Here is a 20108-nt window from a genome sequence, read left to right as displayed (position 1 = left end):
ATTAAGGTGACAATACACAGGTTCAATTGCTTAAAAGAAAAAATATGAATAAACAGCCTTATTCAAAAAGAAATACAATTTAAACATTCCAGCAACTACACACATGTAAATACAAAAAAACAATAACAGCCTATTATTTTTCTACCTTTGTACTTGCAACTTGGAAACTGAAGATTAGAAGCTTGAAGATAGAAAAGATCCCCTCTCATAGCTGAGAGCCAGACAAAGACACAGACCCAAACATTCCCTCCCTCAGCTTTGAAAAATCCAGTTTCCTGATTGGTCCTCTGGTCAGGTGTTTGGTTCCCTTTGTTAACCCTTTACAGGTGAAAGAAACATTAACTCTTAGCTATCTATTTATGACAACCAATAATCAGTAAAAACTGCCATAAACTAAGAAAAGCCCTACTTTTACAAGGAATTATTACTTCTGTGTTTTTCTGTACCTGACCTTTATATTTGTGCTGAAGAATCTATTAGCAACTGCAAAGAAAAGAAGGAAGCCATATAGTAATAGCAGGACATTCTCCTGAATGGCAGGCAGGAGTCTTCCATAGTATCCATATCCTCTCTCCAGGATTAAAAGTTATTTTCTTAAAATGTGATTTTTTAAACACATTATGGAGTCTGGTATTTCCCCCTCCTCAGAGAAAGCACAGTTCTTCCTTTTATGCCAAGCTCTTTGCAAGCTAAAAATCAAACCAGGTATGTCTGGACACCCTTGGTATCTCATGAATCCAAGAATCTCCTCACATTACTTGAGTACAAAAAAAAACCATGCAAAATTAACCACAACACAGTGCAAGACAATTTCCATGTCTCAGCAACCTTATGAAACCAAATATAACAATGTTTAAGATTTATTGTGGCTTTCTAGTGATATAATATGGTTTAATTGAACCTTTGTAGAAAAGATCAAACCACTTTTCAAGTAGGTTTGAAATAAGTGCTTTAGTCAAGGTAGAGGTCTACAGACTCAGCTACATTTTTATCCTCTTTATAAGACGATTCACAACACAAGCCAGAACAAACTATACTGTAACTACACAGTTGGATTAGAACTTAATTTAGCCACTATTTTTAAACTCAGATGTTCTTGTAGTCTTTTGGGGATAATTCACCAAAATCTCCTGAGTTTCCTCTAAGATTTTAGGGAATGTTGGAGAAAGCCAAAATATAGTCTTAATATGCACTTCCAAAATGGGAGAAATGTAGAAATATATAGTGCAGGGCTTAAAGTGTGGTTATACTCCGAAAGGTGACAGAAAAAACTGATATCTTGATCAGCAGATCTGCATCCTATGTATTCAGAGTAATAACTTATTTTTGTGAAAAGTACATTTCCGCTTTAATACAGCTTTGGGAGAATTAAGTATCATTTTTACAAAGCCATTATTCAGAGTAGAGCGGTACATTAAATTACTGATGTTAATATTACATTAAGGTACAGATGAGGAAAGTTTTCAGGAAAAGGAATGGGAAGGGAAAGAAAAGAAAACCACACACACAAACACAGGATACCAACACCTTCTTTAGGTTTTTTGGGGGAAAACCTGCTCTGATATTGATGCCCAGTATTTGTTGTTTAACTCTGTCTCTTTAATGGTTTTTATACTAGGCAGTTTTCCCTGTCTAGAACTGTCTTAAAGCAAGATATTGCTACTTATTTATATATTAACCTTGTTTAACTGCAACTAATGCTGTTTTCAAATTGTTAGAAACCACTTACCCATTTACTTGTTATGTAAAGCATATATTAACATATAGTGAATGTTCAGTTCACAATATTTCTATTCAAAAAGTCCATAAAATGTTTCACTAAGTCTCTGCCCCCATCCTACATTTTACTTATATTATATGTCCCCTATCACCATAACATGTGTGCCCCTATTCTGAAATTAGATGCATCCAGGTCATGTCTAACTGTCGCCACTTCTTCCTACACTACATCATCTCTCATATTTACTCTCCATCCCAAAGCTAAAACTCAGGCCCAGGTCCTCATTGCAGTAGTTAAGATATGAAGTCACTGCTTCCTTTCTGGCCTTCCAACAAATGCCATCTTACTCCTAAAACAATTTAAAACACTTTTGTAATTCTCATCTACTTGGTTCATCACATTGATTATGTTATCTCTCTCTCTTTGCATCTCTCCATGAGCTCCTCCTTTTCTACCACAAATACAGGTACTTCTCTCAGAGCATCTCCTTTTTATGACAAACACAGGTACTTGTCTTCACTTTTAAGACCTTTCATGATTTGAGTCTACTGAACATTTCTCATTAGATATCAAGTTGTCAGCCCTCACCTCTGCTCTGCCAAGGATACTAGCCTTTATTACCCATCAGTCCAACTTTCCTTAATACCCCTTCTTTGCATTTTCTTCCATGCAGACCTCGATGCATGGGGAAGCTCCGCATAAAAAGAAAACCAGCATATTGTCCTCCTTCAAATTCAGAGTGCTGTGACCACTGTTTATTTCACTAATCATAATAACACACTGTTACATTTCTCCTCCTCCCATGCATTTGTTCTCAATGGTCATATACTTAGACTGTAAGCTTGTTGAGGCAGGGACCTTTTTGTTATACATATGTTAGATGCTTAACAATGGGCACAGTCCCTGATACAGGCCTCTAAGCAGACCACAATACAAATAAACTGAAGCAGCTAAGAGAAGATTATTATACAGAAAAAATGAATTCTACTAGGAATAAAAAACAGCTTACCTTTAATTGTATATTAGCAGATGCTTTTCTCTTTTCTTCAGTAAGTGCATGTAGTTGTGTATAGTCAACAGGTTTATACTTCTGGCTGAAAAGACCATTTTTCATACGAACAACCAGATTATCTATTTTTAACATAAAACAGTCATTTCAAATTGTGTAGAAATATTTTTTAAATGTTAGACACAAAATTAAAAGCTTAATTCACAGGATGTTTGAGAGTATTGAACTTAAAACATATGATTTTGCTAAGAAAATATTAGGAAAATAGTTACATATTAAAAGTAATTTGTGTTCAGTGGATCTGATTTCCATTCCACTTTAGTGTCAAATCAGGAGTAACTACTGGAATAAACTAAGCTCTAAACCGGTAAAAATGATATCATAAACAGTTTCACAATTTGTCTATTTTGCAACTAGCTTAGTCAATCAACGATACTGGCAATCAACATAAAAAATTAACATAAGGAGCACAATGGAGTTCTGATTCATGACTATAGTTCCTCAGCTCTATTGGAATGCAGATAAATAATATTCAATTTAAATTGGGTTTGCTGGAATTTTAGTAAATTCTAATAAAATAATAGAAAAACACAGGCTACAATGTACTTTTAGTTATTCCTGGTTCATAACTACTCAGACATATTTATCATGAACTCTGAATTAAGGAATCAGTATCACTTCTAAGATGTCAGGTGAATAGTTCTATTTACATATGAATGGAATGAATTATAGAAACCCCAGTTATTTCAGCTATATATCAGGTTGATTTTCCAATATAAGAACAGAAAACATTTTCCACTATATTTAATTCATCATTCTGAATTATGGAGAGTTGGGGGAGGAGGGGGCTATAAATTTACTTTCTTTGAATATCTGGGAAGCCATCAGACTTCAAGGATAACATATTTAGTTCCTACTGCATGCAACATAGGTTTTAACATCTGACTTCTGGATTCCTACAGTCACTGTTTAAAAGATCTGGACAAGCAGATAGTACAAGACACATTGACTGGAATTTTCAAATGAGCCTATGGGAGTGGAAGCTTAAGGGAATTAGGCATTCAGCTTCCTGAGGCTTCCTTGAAAATCCCAGCCACTGCTTGTTGCTTTGTGGTACTGCTAATCAGTTTTAGAGACTGATGGCAAAAACACATCCTTGGTACAACTCAGCTTTGATGGAATAAGGTATCTGGGATGAGGACAGTGTAAGAGGGCAAGTAAAAAAGGCAGAAAATAGTATAGAGGCAATAATGAATGTGGAGTATCAGATAAATAAGAACAGAACGTGAGTCCATGGAGAGACTTACCAGACAGGCAGAAAAGGGAGAAGATAAAGAAAGGGGACAGGGGAAAATGGAAGACTACACTTTTTTTGAACTTGAACTTAAACAGTCATCCATTTCACACAGAAAGATACATTAAAAGAGACTACTAAGTAAACATATAAAGGTCCATATGCTTCTGTCAACCATGAAATAATTACTTACCAGTATCTACATCAAACACCTGAAAAATATTGGTTCCATCACTAATGTTTGGTAAAGGCAGTAATACCGTATCCCCAGGTAATAGCTGGAAATTCTTTATAAATATTTTTTTTCTTCATGTGCTCAAGAAAGGGACCAGAATGACAGTGGTGGAGACTGAAGTAATCTTTTCCTAGCTCTCCACAACTTACTCCCTTTTTATATCCCTACCCGCATTTACGTTCAGTCTACACATCCTCGCTGCTCACCCCAAGAAGCTTGTGTTATTCATGTCCTTCTTCTACACCTTTCTTTGTGCCTTCTTTCATGTAGCCTATGCCTGGAACCTCCTTCTGAACCCAGTCTCCACCCTCTTCATTTAATCATGCTTCAAAAAAATGCATTCCTTCAAGGAGGCTCCTAAAGCCAATGGGATCTGCCTACACAAGATTCCAGTGCAGGAGGGATTGGAAAGAAAAGGCCCATCTCATTACGTTACCTTATTTAGCAAAGCTTGCTATTATGTTTTGGTGTCAACATACCTTCCGATGTATTATTAAAAATAAAATGACATGGGGTGATGCTTCCAATATTGAGGTATGTGTTGCAAAAGAGCACCACATAAAGTGCTAATGTAAACATCTGCAAAGCTACCTCATTATCCTCCTAAGTGTTCTCCTTTGCTGTGATGCCTACAAAAAAACTTGACAATGGTTAGGCCAGTAGTAATCTGAGACCTCTGCCTACTACAGTGACCAATATTTTCCCATTGTTTTTTCTAGTACTCCCCTATCAGTATCCATCTGTTGTGCCTTATATTTGACTTTTGGGTGGCAGAGACCTTTTTGTTCTGTGTTTGTACCTTAGTACCTAGCTTCTAGGTGCTAAGGTAATACGAATAATTTTATGAACAATATTTACCTAGCAACAAACCAGATGTTATGACATTTACATATTACAGCTGGCAAAGGTGCACAATAACTAAAATTGTTATTTTTAACAATGTGAAAGGGAAAAACAAACAAACCAGTGGCTTCCAAAATGACCCCAGATGATTCCTTCATGATAGGAGGTTTTTTTTAATACCAAAGATCAGAATGTTATAGTGCCGTTCATATGTCTGTAATTGTATACAGGAACTTATAAATATTGTTCTATTGTAGACTGAAAGAACAGTTAAACTGGAATAAAAACTCAAATAGATATACCTATGTCACTAGTCCTGTGAGTTGTAATGAATGTTCGAAGGTCCCTTCCACTCATGTTTCTTACATCTGTTGAGAAATAGAAGTTTTGATATTCTAAAAACCAATTTAGCTAAGAAATTGTAATGCTCTTATTTTGTTTGTACACTGGGACAGAAAAGTTAGTGTCATATTGTTGAAGCTACCTGCTAACCAGACAATAAATTATAAGGATTCATCTTTTGTTTTAGGACAGATTTCATGTATCGCTTTGTGAAACATTAGCAAAATCCCTTTTATATTATATTGATGACATTAGAAGAAATAGAAGAAGTAATGACTCTGTGGTAGATCTATGTTACTCAGAAAAATACAGTCAGACGTGAAGTCATGCACTCATTATACACATACTAATAGCTGAAAGCCAGTGCTGTTGCATAGGTCCAGCCATGGCCACTGACTCCATGAATGCTCCAGGGCTGGAGCACCCATGGGAAAAAAATGGTGGGTACTGAGCACCCACCTGCAGCCAGTTCCCCGCCACTCCCCATCCTGCCTGCCACAATCAGCTGTTCTGCAGTGTGCCAGAGGTGCTGGAGGGATAGAGAGGGGAGGAGTGAGGGCCGGGCACGCTCAGGGGAGGGAGCAGGAAGAGGTGAGGCAGGGGTGGGGTGGGAAGGGGTGGAGTGGGAGCAAAGTGATTGACCTTATCATCAACATTAATGTCCCTCAGCCAGTGCCTCTTCCAACAGCTCCTATTGACCTGGAGTGGTGAACAGCAGCCAGTGGGAGCCATGATCAGCCAGACCTGTGGACGCTGCAGGTAAACAAACTGGCCCGGTCCGCCAGGGGCTTTCCCTAAACAAGCGGCATCCCTAGTTTGGGAAACACTGGTCTAGGCCAAGACAGGATAGCTGGCTGATTGTAATTTTAGCAGGACAGACTAAACACCACCATTATTAGTCCCTCAGAATACTCTACAAGTCACCTGTCCAACCACTTACATCTCCCCATTAACCCAGAACTAATCCATTCTTCTCCCAGACTACCTATCCCCTAAACAACTCCCCTTCCATCACCCACTCAACCCAATCCCCACATGTAATACACAAGTTTCATTCAATTCACTATACTGGGTCAGACAATTGCTGGTTAGACATATTGTCTCTCCCTCCACCCCTCTCCTGAGATTTTCACTACTATCCCTTTCTCCTGCATGAAATTTAGATAAAGAAGTGCATAAGACTGTCCTGAAAATTTATCAGTGCCAATGATGGGTGAAAAGTTAAAGGTGACCTGCAAAGGAACAAAAATTGGATTTGTTTGTTTGGATTTTTGATGCATAAAGAAGCCCTGCATTTTTCAAAAAACACATACATTTTCTGCCTGTTTTTAAATTTTAGTAATATCAGGAATGCCTAGTCTTATCTTCCATGTTTTCTTGGAGGAGTTATTGGATGTTTTAAATAAGATGTCTCTAATAGCCTATATATTGTTGAGAAAGGTCTATCTGAATAAAAATAATTATGCTTCTTGAGCTTTCATCTGGTATTTGAGATACTATATCCTATAAGATTTTCAATCGCCTTCCACCCACCTACTCCCCCAAAAAACAGTATAGACAAGACAAGACATGAATTCTTAAGACAAACAGAAGGGAAAAAAATTAATCTAAAAAGACAAAACCTAAGGTTGCCAACTTTCATAATTTTATTACAAATCTTACAATATTTATTTTTCCTTAAAGTCCCAGTTCCTTTAGCGTGGTTACATGGGAATTAAGTCTTCATTAAGTTTACAGCCATCACTGTAGTATAGGAAAGCATGAAAACATGAATCCTATTGGCCTATAAAACAGAAGACAAAAATACTGAAAATATTTTTTTCTAATTTGTATTTTTAAACCTGACTCATTTTTTAGTTATATTGAAAATCTTTTAGAACTTTTTACATCGTAAAGAAGCAGAACAGAAAACAAATCCATTTTTCCTTTGCTTAGTCCTCCAAAAGAAAAAGGGGAAGTTATTAACCAGGGATCACAATTAAGAACAAAAGGAAAGGTGTGGCACAAACTCAGAGAACAATCCTACCTGTCAGAACTTAGCAAAATGATTTGCACTTCTACCAAATATGGCCAGTGTTTAGCTTATACATGTATCAAATTCAGTTATATTCTCCCCTGTGTAGGAACCTATAATTCCTATCAATCATGCAGGCTTCAAGAGAGTAAACCCCTCAAACATGTGTTTCTATATGCTTTGCTCTGAATGTCCAGTCTATAACAGGCTTTCCATTCATTCCTCAGTCAGAGTATCTTTGGTTATCAGTTAGTCACTATCATTATGAGAATGAAAAACAATATTCAGCTAAAGTGACATATTAGCATAGTAATGGTATTCTACATAACACATCTGCACTAGCAAGAACAGATCCAATTCTCTATTTGGAAGACAAGACGCTCCCCAGGTAGGGTTGCCAGGTGTCTGGTTTTCAACTGGAACACCTGGCCGAAAAGGGACCCTGCCAGTTCTAGTCAGCACTGCTGACCAGGCAGTTAAAGTTCCGGTTGGCATGGGGCTGGCAGGCTCCCTATGCAGCACCCTGGAAGCTACTGGCATGTCCCTCCAGCTCTTAGATGTAGGAATGGCCATGGGGGCTCTGTGCGCTCTGCTCTCCTTCCCCTTCCCCTCCCCCCCTAGTGCCGGCTCTGCAGCTGGCATGGGCCAGGGTGGAGGCAGGTGGGAGTGGGGGTTGAGCACCCCTAGAGGAAGCCAGCACCTGTATATGATCTGATCACCAATCTGCAAGCACACTATCACAGAGCCTCCTGGATTTGCAAGAGAGAGTGAACTGATCAAGCCCTTTGTGAGCTAAGCTGCTTCAAACTTCCTGCAACATGCATAGCAGGCAGTAAAGTTTTCCCATACTGCACCCTGTTCTAGGGCTAAAGCAGCCAAATTTGAGGGTGTGTGCTAGGGATTCTGGGATATGGCTTTTTTGACCTGGGTTTGCACACTGCAGTGTGGAAGCCAGAGCCTCAGGTTTGAACACAAGTTAGAAAAGTCTTAGCATAGGGTTAAAATACAATGAAGATGCTCAAGCCCAGGGTTCCCTAACATGCGTCAGCTGACTCAAGTCCCACTAACCCTGGGCTTACCTTGCAGTGTAGATGTACCCTTATAGTTTCCTATTCATGCTCCCCACTCCTGCACCTGATGGCATTCCCTTTGATTTCAGTGTGGGAGAATCTGGCATGAGGGAGGTATTCATCAGCATACACAGAAGGCAAAACCACACGCTAAAAACTGTTGTTTGAAACATCTCATTATGACTTCTTAAGGTGCTCTGATGCCATAGCATTCCCCCAGAGCTCTGTACTGCTCCCCCCGCCAAAGGGAAATTAGTGCTGCTCTAAGAGCTCTGTGTAAGCTTGAACGCTTGTCTCATCAACAGAAGTTGGTCCAATAAAGATACTACCTCACCCACCTTGTCTCTAATATCCTGAGACCAAACACAACCACAACAACACTGCGTACAACAGTATGTATTGGTCAGTTGCATTGCAGTGCAACTATTTTGTATTAGTATGGGCATTCTGCTTTCTAAAAGTGCTTTGATAGCATAAGGTTTTGAATCACTAGTATTAAGGAAATCCCCACTGTGCTGGAACAGTCTGCACAGTTGAGTCAGTGAATGAACAGCGATTCAGCAATTTCAGGAAAAAAAATAATCTACTTGCATTTTCATTTCCATTCTGACAAACAAGGAAATTATAAGTGGCAGAAATATTGCTTACTTTATCTTGTACCTCTATCCTAGTTCACAAACACTGAAGTATTTTCTTATTGTTTTTTATTCTGAAGGATAGCCACTGAATTTTTTATTTCAATATTTCTATTTCAAGGTGGGTGAGTGTAGCCTATAGGGCTAGCTTGCCTCTATTATATTTAGCAGTAATGCAAGGAATCTACAGGCCTGTATTCTGTAAGACATTGGCTTGAGCAATTAGCATAAGACTTGAGGCCTATTAACTGTGGCACAGATAAGTAACCTAGTGGTCACCCCTAAGTTTTGGGGAACTGGAAATAGAGTGGAAGGGGGAATTTTATCCATAATGACATCAGCCAACCACAGGAACATGAGCTAACATCTGCAGATATCTGATCACAAGAATGTGATGGAAACAAGTTGATGTAAGTTGAGACCATTAATATACTAACATAAAGGAAAATGATACCCCAACATTAGTAGAGTGAGGAAATACAAGTAAGGAAGAGGTGAGAAAACCCTACTGGATATGCATTAGATATAGAGGCATCAGCATAACATATAAAAGCTGTTTCCCCACCTGTGTGTGAAGACAGAGGCCTGGTCTACACTACGAGTTTAGGTTGAATTTAGCAGCGTTAAGTCGAATTAACCCTGCACCCATCCACACAAAGTCATTTTTGTCAACATAAAGGGCTTTTAAAATCAATTTCTGTACTCTCCCTCCCCCCTGACGAGGGGAGCAGCACTGAAATCGACATTGCCAGTTCAAATTAGGGTTACTGTGGATGCAATTCGACAGTATTAGCCTCCGGGAACTATCTCACAGTGCGCCATTGTGACCGCTCTGGACAGCAATCTGAACTTGGATGCACTGGCCAGGTAGACAGGAGAAGCTCTGCAAACTTCTGAATTTCATTTCCTGTTTGCCCAGTGTGGAGAGCTGATCAGCACAGGTGACCATGCAGAGCTCATCAGCACAGGTGACCACACAGTCCTAGAATCGAAAAAGAGCTCCAGCATGGACCGCACGGGAGGTACTGGATCTGATCGCTGTATGGGGAGATGAATCTGTGCTATCAGAACTCTGTTCCAAAAGACGGAATGCCAAAACATTTGAAAAAAATCTCCAAGACCATGATGGACAGAGGCCACAACAGGGACTCACAGTGCCGCGTGAAACTTAAGAAGCTGAGACAAGTGTACTAGAAAGCCAAAGAATCAAACGGACGCTCGGGGACAGAGCCATAGACAAGCCGCTTCTACGCTGAGCTGTAGGCAATTCTAAGGAGGGTCCTCCACCACTACCCCACCCCTGTCTGTGGACTCCAATGATGGGGTACTTTCAGTCACCATGCCTGAGGATTTTGCGGACGGGGAAGATGAGGAGGAGGACAAGGTTGAGGAGTGCACACAGCACACTGTTCTCCCCAGCAGTCAGGATCTTTTTCCACCCTAACTGAAATACTCTCCCAAGGTGGTATCTCAGACCATGAAGCTGTAGAAGGGACCTCTGGTAAGTGTACCTTTGTAAATATAAAACATGGTTTAAAAGCAAGCATTTTTTAATGATTAATTTGCCCTGAGGACGTGGGAAGCATTCGTGGCCAGTACAACTACTGGAAAAGTCTGTTAACATGTCTGGTGATGAAGCGGAAATCCTCCAGGGACATATCCATGAAGCTCTCCTGGAGGAACTGTAAAAGCCTTTGCAGAAGGTTTCTGGGGAGAGCAGCCTTATTCTGTCCTCCATGGTAGGACACTTGACCACACCATGCTAGTAGCAAGTAATCTGGTATTATTGCATGACAAAGCTTGGCAGCATATGGTCACGGTGTTTGCTGGCATTTAAGCAATATCCGTTCTTTATCTCTCTGTGTTATCCTCAGGAGAGTGATATTGTTCATGGTAACCTGGTTGAAATACAGGAATTTAATTAAGGGGACATTCATAGATGGCCATTCCTACTGGGCTGTTTGCCTGTGGCTGAAAAGAAATCCTCCCTGCAGTTAACCAAGCGCGGGCAGGAGGGCGCATTGGTGCTGAGCTGTTCACGTTTGGCTAGCAGGGATGTTCCCTGATACTAGCCACATGGTGCAGTGTGGGGAGGGTTAAAGTGGTCATCCCAGAGAAGAGGATGTGGGGGTAGTTTGGTTTCTGCTGCTGCACTTTAACATGAAAACCACAGCCCCAAATGAACAACTCAGTGGTCTTTGCTTGGTATGGGAAAGGAGGGCGCTGCTGTTATGAAGGTTGCAGAAGCAGAAAGACTATGGCTTACCATGGCCACCTGCAAGCCCAATTCTGTTGCCTGGTGTGTTTGATCTAACACCAAAGCTGCAGGCACTCAATATAAGATGCAAAAAATGACCTTGTACTGAAATCACACGTGCTATGTAATGTAAATAGTGTTGTTCACCGTGAAAGAATACACCCATTGTTCTGTAAAAATGCATCTTTTTAAATACTTCTCTCCTTTTTTTTCCTCCTGCAGCTGCAAATGTTTCAAGCTCCCTCCTCTCTGTCCCAAAGGCTCTCTCAGATAAGGTGGCACACGTGGAGAAATGTTCTGAGTTCATGTAGGCGTCCCGCCCTGAAAGAGCTCAGCAGAAAGTGTGGAGGGACACAATAGCAGAGCACAGGAAAGCGGCCAGTGAACGTAAGGAGAGGTGGTGGCAGGAAGATCACAGGAGGCAGGATGCAACACTGGGGCTACTGTGGGAACAAACAGACATGATCTGGCGTCTGGTGGAGGTTCAGGAACATCAGCTGGACAGACTGCCGCTGCAGCCCGTTTAACTGCCCTCCCTCCTCCCCAAGTTCCATAGCTGCCTCCTCACCCAGACACCCAAGAATACAGGGGGGGCTGGGGGGGTTTAAAAGATAGTGACTTTATTTCCAAGCTGTGATCGAAGGGGGGAGGGTGGTTGGCTTACAGGGAATTAGAGTCAACCAAGGAGGCAGGTTTTCATCAAGGAGAAACAAATAGAACTTTCACACCGTAGCCTGGCCAGTCATGAAACTAGTTTCCGAAGCTTCTCTGATGCGCAGCCCTACCTGATGTGCTTTTCTAATCGCCCTGGTATCTGGTTCCACCTAATCAGCAGCCAGATGATTTGTCTCAACCTCCCACCCCCCCATAAACATCTCCCCCTTACTCTCAGATTGTGGAGCACACAGGAAGCAGCAATAACAATGGGGATATTTGGTTCGCTGAGGTCTGAGCAAATCAGTAAACTGCACCAGCGACCCTTCAAATGTCCAAATGCACATTCTACCACCATTCTGCACTTGCTCAGCCTATAGTTGAACAGCTCCTTACTACTGTCCAGAGTGCCTGTGTATGGGTAGGCTGGGTCCCCCAGGATAACTACAGGCACTTCAACATTCCCAACAGTTATTTTCTGGACTGGGAAGTAAATCCCTTCCTGCAGCCATTTAAACAGACCAGAGTTCCTGAAGACGCGAGTGTCATGAACCTTTCCCGGCCATCCCACATTGATGCTGGTGAAACATCCCTTGTTATCCTCCAGTGCTTGCAGCACAATTGAAAAGTACCCCTTGTGGTTTATGTACAGGCTGCCTTGGTGATCCGGTCCCCTCTCTCTTCCCGTTGCTCCTAATTGCTATGCAAAGTGTCCTTTCTGACTGCGTCTAGAGCACAAGGACCTAGCTGCCTACTTTCTCGCCAGGCCTAGATACAAAAATTCTATTACTCTAGTCTGGGCAGCTCAGATTCATCCTCTCTTATTTGCTGTTCAACCTTATTACCCATTATTTATAGAATAGTCTTCCTAAGCTCATCTTCAAGCCTACACTCCATATTCAAGATCTACAGGAAACTACCTGATGGAGGAAAAGTTTGAGGAATAATTGTTTTATTATAAAATTATTCCCAAACACGACTGTTTTATAACTTTATAATCCAGCTGAGGCCAACACCACCTTGGCTGTTTTATTACATATTTGTACCCTTTCCCTCTAAATGTCTGCCTGACTTTACACTGAGCTTCTAATGACAGGAACCATGCCTTCTTTGTTTGGAAAGCCTATTGAGGATACTAATAAGATTTTAATCCTGTCTTCATCCTCTGATCTTTTTAATGTCACTATATCCTAGCCAATGCTCATTTCTCCTGTTATACTTCTGACACACTGTCAGTGTTTTAATAAGGTTTCAACAGCCTTCATTCCTTTGAAAAAGGACTATCAGAGCAAACTCGAGGGAGAAGAGTTTATATAAAGCAATTTTAGTTGGCCTGTTTTCAGTATTTTTGTTACTATTGTTCCAGATATATGATTAGGTAAGAGCTATTCCCTCCCAGCCTAGCTGTTCATCTACCCTACAATGAAGTGATAAGCTTCTGTTTGATCTCAATCTCTTTCAATGGAAATTATTCTAATATCACAAATTCAACATTACGACTTCTCTAAAGCATTAAGGAAGAAAATATGATAGGGCTGAGAAAGAGCAAACCCTTGTTTAAGCCTCTATTTTGTCTTCAATAACTAGAAAATGTAGCAAGAGAAATGATGAAAGAAATAAAGATTAAATGGATTTCTGTTTTAAATTTCATATATCTGAAACTTTCTTCCACTATGAGAGTCCTAGGAGCGCAAATTCAGACTCAGCTTCAAGGATTTGTTGAAACTTCAATACAGCCTCAAAGGTGGAAGCCTTGATGCATCTTGGAAACCAAAATTACAAAGGGTGAATAAAGGAAAGACACTAAACCGAAGTCTTCCATACACAGAAAATTAGGTGCTGTGAAGTACCGCCAAGTCAGCCACGTCATTAGTAAACAATGAAAATTACTAATCCTGAATTACTGTTCATGCTGATAATTTTAATGTTCTACTACTATTACTTCATTCAGATTACTTATTACAGATATTTGTTTAATTACAATACTATTCTGAGACTTTTTGTGGAAAAGGTTTCATTGTATACAAAGTTCAGGCCTGACCCCAAATTCTTTCTTTAGATAAATGACCAATGACTAAAATGGCCTGTCTGAAGAGTGCAGGATTATGTTCCCTATTCAACAAAGCAATTAAGCACATGCTTAACACACACATCTATATCCCACTGAAGTCAACAGAATGCAAGCACCCCTAAATATTTTCTGAACTGGGATGTATATACCCTGAAGGACCCATTCCCCTCCAACTTGAGATCAGTGGAAGTTTTACAAGTGACTTTGATGGGAGCAAGACTGGGCTCTTAATTTGGGTAAATTGTTGTGAGCACTTCTTGGGTGGCTGAAGGCTACATAACCCACGTGGGTCACTGAATGCATGAGAGCTTTGCCATTGACTTTAATGGGACTAAGATTTAACCTGCTGAATTCAATGGAACAAATACTGGGAGAATCAGCCTTGAGTTTGTCAGTTTCTATCTTGGTTCAAATGTCCATCAGGAGACCAAAAATTCATTTTCAAGAAAAGGAATATTAAGAGTTGTTTTCAGGACATACTATTCAAAAAGGCGATCTCAGAAACCGAATTAAAAAAAAAAAGTCAAATGGATAGTTTCCTTTTAATACAAAACCAGTAATGTACAGTTATATTGTAATATTGAAAGTGTTAATACAAAATACAATAAGAGTAAATTTTTAATAAAAAAATAATAGCCTATCAAGCAGTGGCAAGGTAGTGGGTATCTACACTGTCTGGGTGGTTAAAGGCTGTGTAATTCACATTGGCTTGTGTCACTGAAGACAGTATATTATAAACTTGTCTACCCTCCACTAGTGCTACCACTATTGTAAATAGCTTACCATACAAAACTAAAAATACCAGATGCCCCTAGAGATTTGTCTACCCTTAAGGATCCCAATGGAGCACAACTGGGAACTTATCTGATTATTTTTTGAATGTAGACACAGTAGGGTGACCAGATGTCCTGATTTTATAGGGACAGTCCCGATTTTGGGGTCTTTTTCTTATATTGGCTCCTATTATCCCCCACCCCCGTCCCGATTTTTCACACTTGCTGTCTGGTCACCCTAAGACACAGTCTAGATGCATGTGGTGTTTTAAAAAAAAAAAAAGTTTCTTCCTGGTGTTCAGGAAGCCTCTTGTCTTCAGTGCTGTTTCTTTCAGAGGCTTTAGATGGTTTACTGAACTTCAGGTCTGACTGTTCAGGTTTAAGGACCTGTTAATTACTTTACCATTGCATGTTGCGATTCAGAAGATTAGGATATAAATATATAATTGTGGCAGTTCTCTGAAAATCATATTGAGAAAACAGATGATGGATTAAGAAGGGAAATCAGAATAAATATGAGGAAAAGTGGTGAAGAACCACTTCTGGATGTAAGGCTGGGAGTAAAAAGAGAATGAAAACATATTATCCTTAATTGGTCATTCCCTTCTGTCAATTCAACTAGCTACCTGAGAACATCCATTCACAGTATTTCTCTTCACATGTGCTACCAACAGTCTCAGACACATCCTCCTCTTCTCTGAGAGGAACATATTATTACAAATAGATAGTTTTATGCTCTAGTATTAAAACATGTATGGAAAATTTCCCTTTTCTCAACATCATGCAAATGTGCAGTCTTTAAACAAAGAAAAGATGTATGTGTAGAAATAGTCATATATCAGAAATCACATTTCCCAAAAACAGCAGCAGTCTTCTTTGTCTCTGATCATCTCATTATTTCTTTGTTAAATGAAATTTAATCTAAAGTAGGAAGATCAGTAACATTTACATATGAAGCTGGTTGGATTTATGGGACACTTTGTCCACAATACAAACAAAAGTGAGTTCATATCCTTCATATCAGCATATTGTAAGTCAATATGGTTGCCCTTTAATTTTGAGTATTTTTGGAATATCACGTCTGAAATAAATGAATCTAAAGTCAACATCATGAGAATTAACAAATAAGGCAAAAAAAAACAAACAAGACTATTGGTTTAAAAAGAACTGAAAGGGGACATGAAAAAGCAGGAACTGAAGTCACCTATGTCTGCCAAGCTATTTTGAATCACACGATTCAGCTGGTGCTTTGTTTTTCTAAAAAAACAAATGCCCTATACAGCCAATTTCTGCTGACCAAATGCATCCATTTAGAAGTTAGTCAGCAGCAGACAGTATGCCTGTCAGTTTCAAAGGCTCAGTAGACAGAAAATACTGCTCTCAGTGCAGACATTTCCTGTAATTTCCTTATACACATTTTGGGTGAAATCCTGGCCCCTTAATGTACGTCTACACTGCAATGAAAGGCTGCTGCTGGCCCAGGTCAGCTGACTTGGGCTCATGAGGTTCAGGGCTTCAGGGCTAAAAACTGCAGTGTAGGCTTAGACTGGAGCCTATGCTCTCCAGACCCACCGCCATTGCAGGGTTTCAGGGCCAGGGCTCCAGCCCAAGCCTGAACATCTACACTGCAATTTTAGCCCCATAATCCCGAGTTCATGGACCCAGGCTCTGAGACTCAGTGCCGTGGGTTTTTTTTTATTGTAGTATAGATGAACCCTTAGAAGTCAATGGCAAAACTCCCACTGACATTAATAGGGTCAAGATTCATCCCTAGATTTTAGGATTTAGCACATTAAAAAGTTGTAGTATTTTAACAGTAACTTTTTAATTTAAAAAGAAATTTTCCTTTTCTCCTAGCCCTACATATTTCTCTGTAAAATGTGAAAGATTAATAAGTTACAAATAGAACATACTTCAAGTTGTGCAGTTAAGGAACAGCCACACTTCAAGTGGTAAGGTGCCTTCAACCAAGAGCCTGAGTTATATGCCAGACACTTACAACTGCTTGATTTAACAAAAACAACCCACACCACACCAAACACAGAAAACCCAACAACACTAAAGTTGTAGATAAACTGACCTTTAAACTTACTCAGATAATAGATCTGCTTGCTCGCCAACCCACATAAAAAACAGCTTTACCATACCAGAACACTGAACAGCTATAACTCTATTGCCCCAGCATCTATCCGATTAAATCTGCATCACTCATTTAGTACAATAGAAATAAAGTCATTGTAATAGGACACTGCCATAGAACCAATGCTTGATGCATTAAAAACAGACATCTTGGCTTTGCCTAGATATTTATTTTTGATAAACAAAGCAAAACCAAAGCATTTATCTACCAGCTGGAAACCACTATCCTATGCCAATGTTCCCTGGTGTTGTTTTCAGTGTTGTAGCAGTGTTGGTTCCAGGCTGTGAGAGAGACCAGGTGAACCAGGACCTGAAAAAGACCTCCATGTAGCTCGAAAGCTTGTCTCTTACACGAACAGAAGTTGGTCCAATATGAGCTATTACTTCACCCACCTTGTCTAATATTTTATTTTAATATTTGCTTGTAAATCCTGGGTTGCTGGAACAATTTTTATAGAGGGGGTGCTGATCATGGAAACCATGTATTTAGTGTTTCTCATTACTACTTCAAGCCAGAGGCTGTGGGAGCACCCCCAGCACTCCAAGTTCCAGCAGCACTGCTTAAATCTCATCTGTTGCAGCCCCACATTTTGGGTCGAAATGTCTCTGCCATCCCTTTAAAACTTATGATCTAGTCACCTCTTTTGACTATAAAACATTCAATCCATAAGAGCAAAGAACAGAAATAACAGTGCAAATAAGCACAGAGGAAGTAATTGAAATTTGCTTGGGGTTTCCTATTTTAAGAACATTAATGAAACATGGTCAAAGTCCAAAACTTGACCTGCCTTGTAACTTAAAATCAAATGAGGCAATCTTCTAGTTTCCAAATATTTAGATTAATATCTACCTTTCTGTTAAGAAATAATGCCACCATTTTGTATGACCAACAAAATGTGTTTTATCCTCCCTTTGTAGCAGTAGGCATCTTCCCAAAGCTCTGACTGACACATTGCACAGTAAGTTTAATGTCTATGAAAACATCATACCAAGCTAACTCAGAACAAAATATTAGTCAAATAGAAAAGGCCAAAACTGATAAGGAAGAAAGAGACTCACAAATGTAGGCCTGGAAGGGATCTGAAGATGTCATCTAGTCATTTTAGTGAATCCTTCCATACTGAGGCAAGATAAAGTATACCTAGAAACATGCCTGAAAGGCATTGGTCTCTCTAGCCTGTTCTTAGTGCTGAACATTCTTATAGTTAGAATGTTTTTCCTAATAGCTAACCTAAATCTCCCTTGCTACATATTAAGCTGACTGCTAATCGGACCTTCAGTGGACATGAAGAACAATTGATCACGCTCCTTTTTATAGCAGTTCTTACCACATTTGAAGACTGTTCTCAGATCCCTTGGGCTTTCTTTTCTCAAGATTAAACATGCTCAAAAACTCTTCCCTCATAGATCACGTTTTCTAAATCTTTTATCATTCCTGCTGCTCTCCTCTGGTCTTTCTCCAATTTATCCACATCTTACCTAAAGTGTGGCACCTAGAATGAAACAAAATACTATAGCTAAGGCTGCAGCAGTACCAAGTGTGACACCCTGGCACCCCAATATTTATCACTGTCTTAATTAGGATATGTTTTGTACAAAGTATGCCTTGCGAGGTATCACTCAAAGTCTTGATCTTCTAGACCGGGGTGGGCAAACTTTTTGGACCGAGGGCCATATCTCGGTGGAGAAATTGTATGCAGGGCCAGGGCAGGGGGTTGGGGTGTGGGAGGGGTGTGAGGTGCAGGCAGGGAGCTCAGGGCAGGGAGTTGGGGTGCACGAGGGAGCTCAGGGCTATCACTGTATGTGAAGTTAGGCTATGTATGTGTTAGAGTGTTTTCAACCTTGTGTGAAAACATTCACAAGCAGCCTTTCAGGTACAACAGTAAAAAAGCCAAATAATGTAAATAGCTTACTGAGGAAATGCACACAAGCACAAGCATTACCTCAGGAACTTTGTACAACAGAAGCCTCTCAGATACAGCACTACACAACAGGAACTGTTTGACCCAGGTCACAGCAAAAGAGCTTTCCAGCAAGTGGGAAGTAGATATAAAAAGGGGCCTATGACATCATGATGGGACCTCACTTTCCCTACGCCATACCTGGCAACACCAGAGGGGCAAGGACTGAACTATGGGAAGTGATAGTCCCAGGCTAGAGGGATTTTTATCTTGTGTATGAAAACCTGGGAAAGCCAGCGCAACTTGTGCCTTAAACAGGCTGGCAGATTCTTATCACTCAGGGTGGGAATTTGCTAATTCATATCCTACCTATCTAGTAGGTTAAGCTCAGCCTGCAGTTTTGTTTATTTACTAAGAAATCTGCTTTGATCTGGTGGGTCAGGCGGGATCAGTGGTATCCCAGTTCCAAGTGGCACCCTAGGGAGGAACCTGTCACTCCCAGTACAGCAGAATAGTTACCTCCCATGTCTTACAGGATGCCCCATTAATAAATACACCTCTGAATAATAGCTTTTTTTCCTCTTAACTGCATCACATTACTGGCTCATATTCAATTTCTGATCTACTATAACCCCCAGATCCTTTTCTGTAGTACTACCGCCTAATCAGTGAATTCCCCTTTTTGTACAGATTATTGACTGGGCTGATGGGGTCCATGCACAGGGGCCCAGTCAATTTGAGGACCACACAGGAGCAGATGGAACTCTAGCCTCACCTTCTGCTCCTCCTTTCCCCCTTCTTCCCTTCCCCCAGAGGCCCTATCTCCAGCTCAACCAGAACCCTGTGGAAGGGTGGTGAGCAGTATCCCCTGTCCCCAGGCAGAACTGGCTGAGCACTGCTCGCCCAAGCCCCACACTGAGCTAGGCCAAGGCCCCCCCCGCCCCCCAACGTCAGGCCAAGGCCCCCCCCCCATCTGGCATGGTGCTCACCAAGAGCTCCCCCACCTGCACTGGAGCAGGTCACTGGTCGAGGCGAGTTATTGGAGACTGGTGAGGTGGAAGAATAGAGTGTCTGTGGCTTTCCTTGGGTTGTAGGTGGGTTTTGGGTTGCCTCGGTTGTAGGGTTTATTGTCGGTGTGCCCCTGGGTTTTC

The 20108-nt window shown here is 40.6% G+C and overlaps 1 protein-coding gene across 2 annotated transcripts in view; it reads right to left on the bottom strand.

Annotated features, from left to right (window-relative positions):
* The window catches only part of CCDC148 (coiled-coil domain containing 148), a 139711-nt gene that overhangs the window by 107989 nt on the left and 11614 nt on the right, over positions 1-20108 (bottom strand). For both annotated transcript variants that reach the window (XM_032778735.2, XM_032778737.2), the window contains exons 2-3: positions 5404-5469; positions 2730-2851 (exon numbers count right to left, since the gene is read on the bottom strand). In XM_032778735.2, coding sequence (XP_032634626.1) covers positions 2730-2851; positions 5404-5458 — 177 coding nt within the window. In that variant the 5' untranslated portion in view covers positions 5459-5469. The remainder of the gene's footprint in view (positions 1-2729; positions 2852-5403; positions 5470-20108) is intronic.

Source organism: Chelonoidis abingdonii, chromosome 10 (genome assembly GCF_003597395.2).
Source record: "Chelonoidis abingdonii isolate Lonesome George chromosome 10, CheloAbing_2.0, whole genome shotgun sequence".
Lineage (NCBI taxonomy): Eukaryota > Metazoa > Chordata > Testudines > Testudinidae > Chelonoidis > Chelonoidis abingdonii.
The sequence above is the reverse complement of the archived record's forward strand: the minus strand, read 5'-3'. Positions and strand labels throughout refer to the sequence as shown.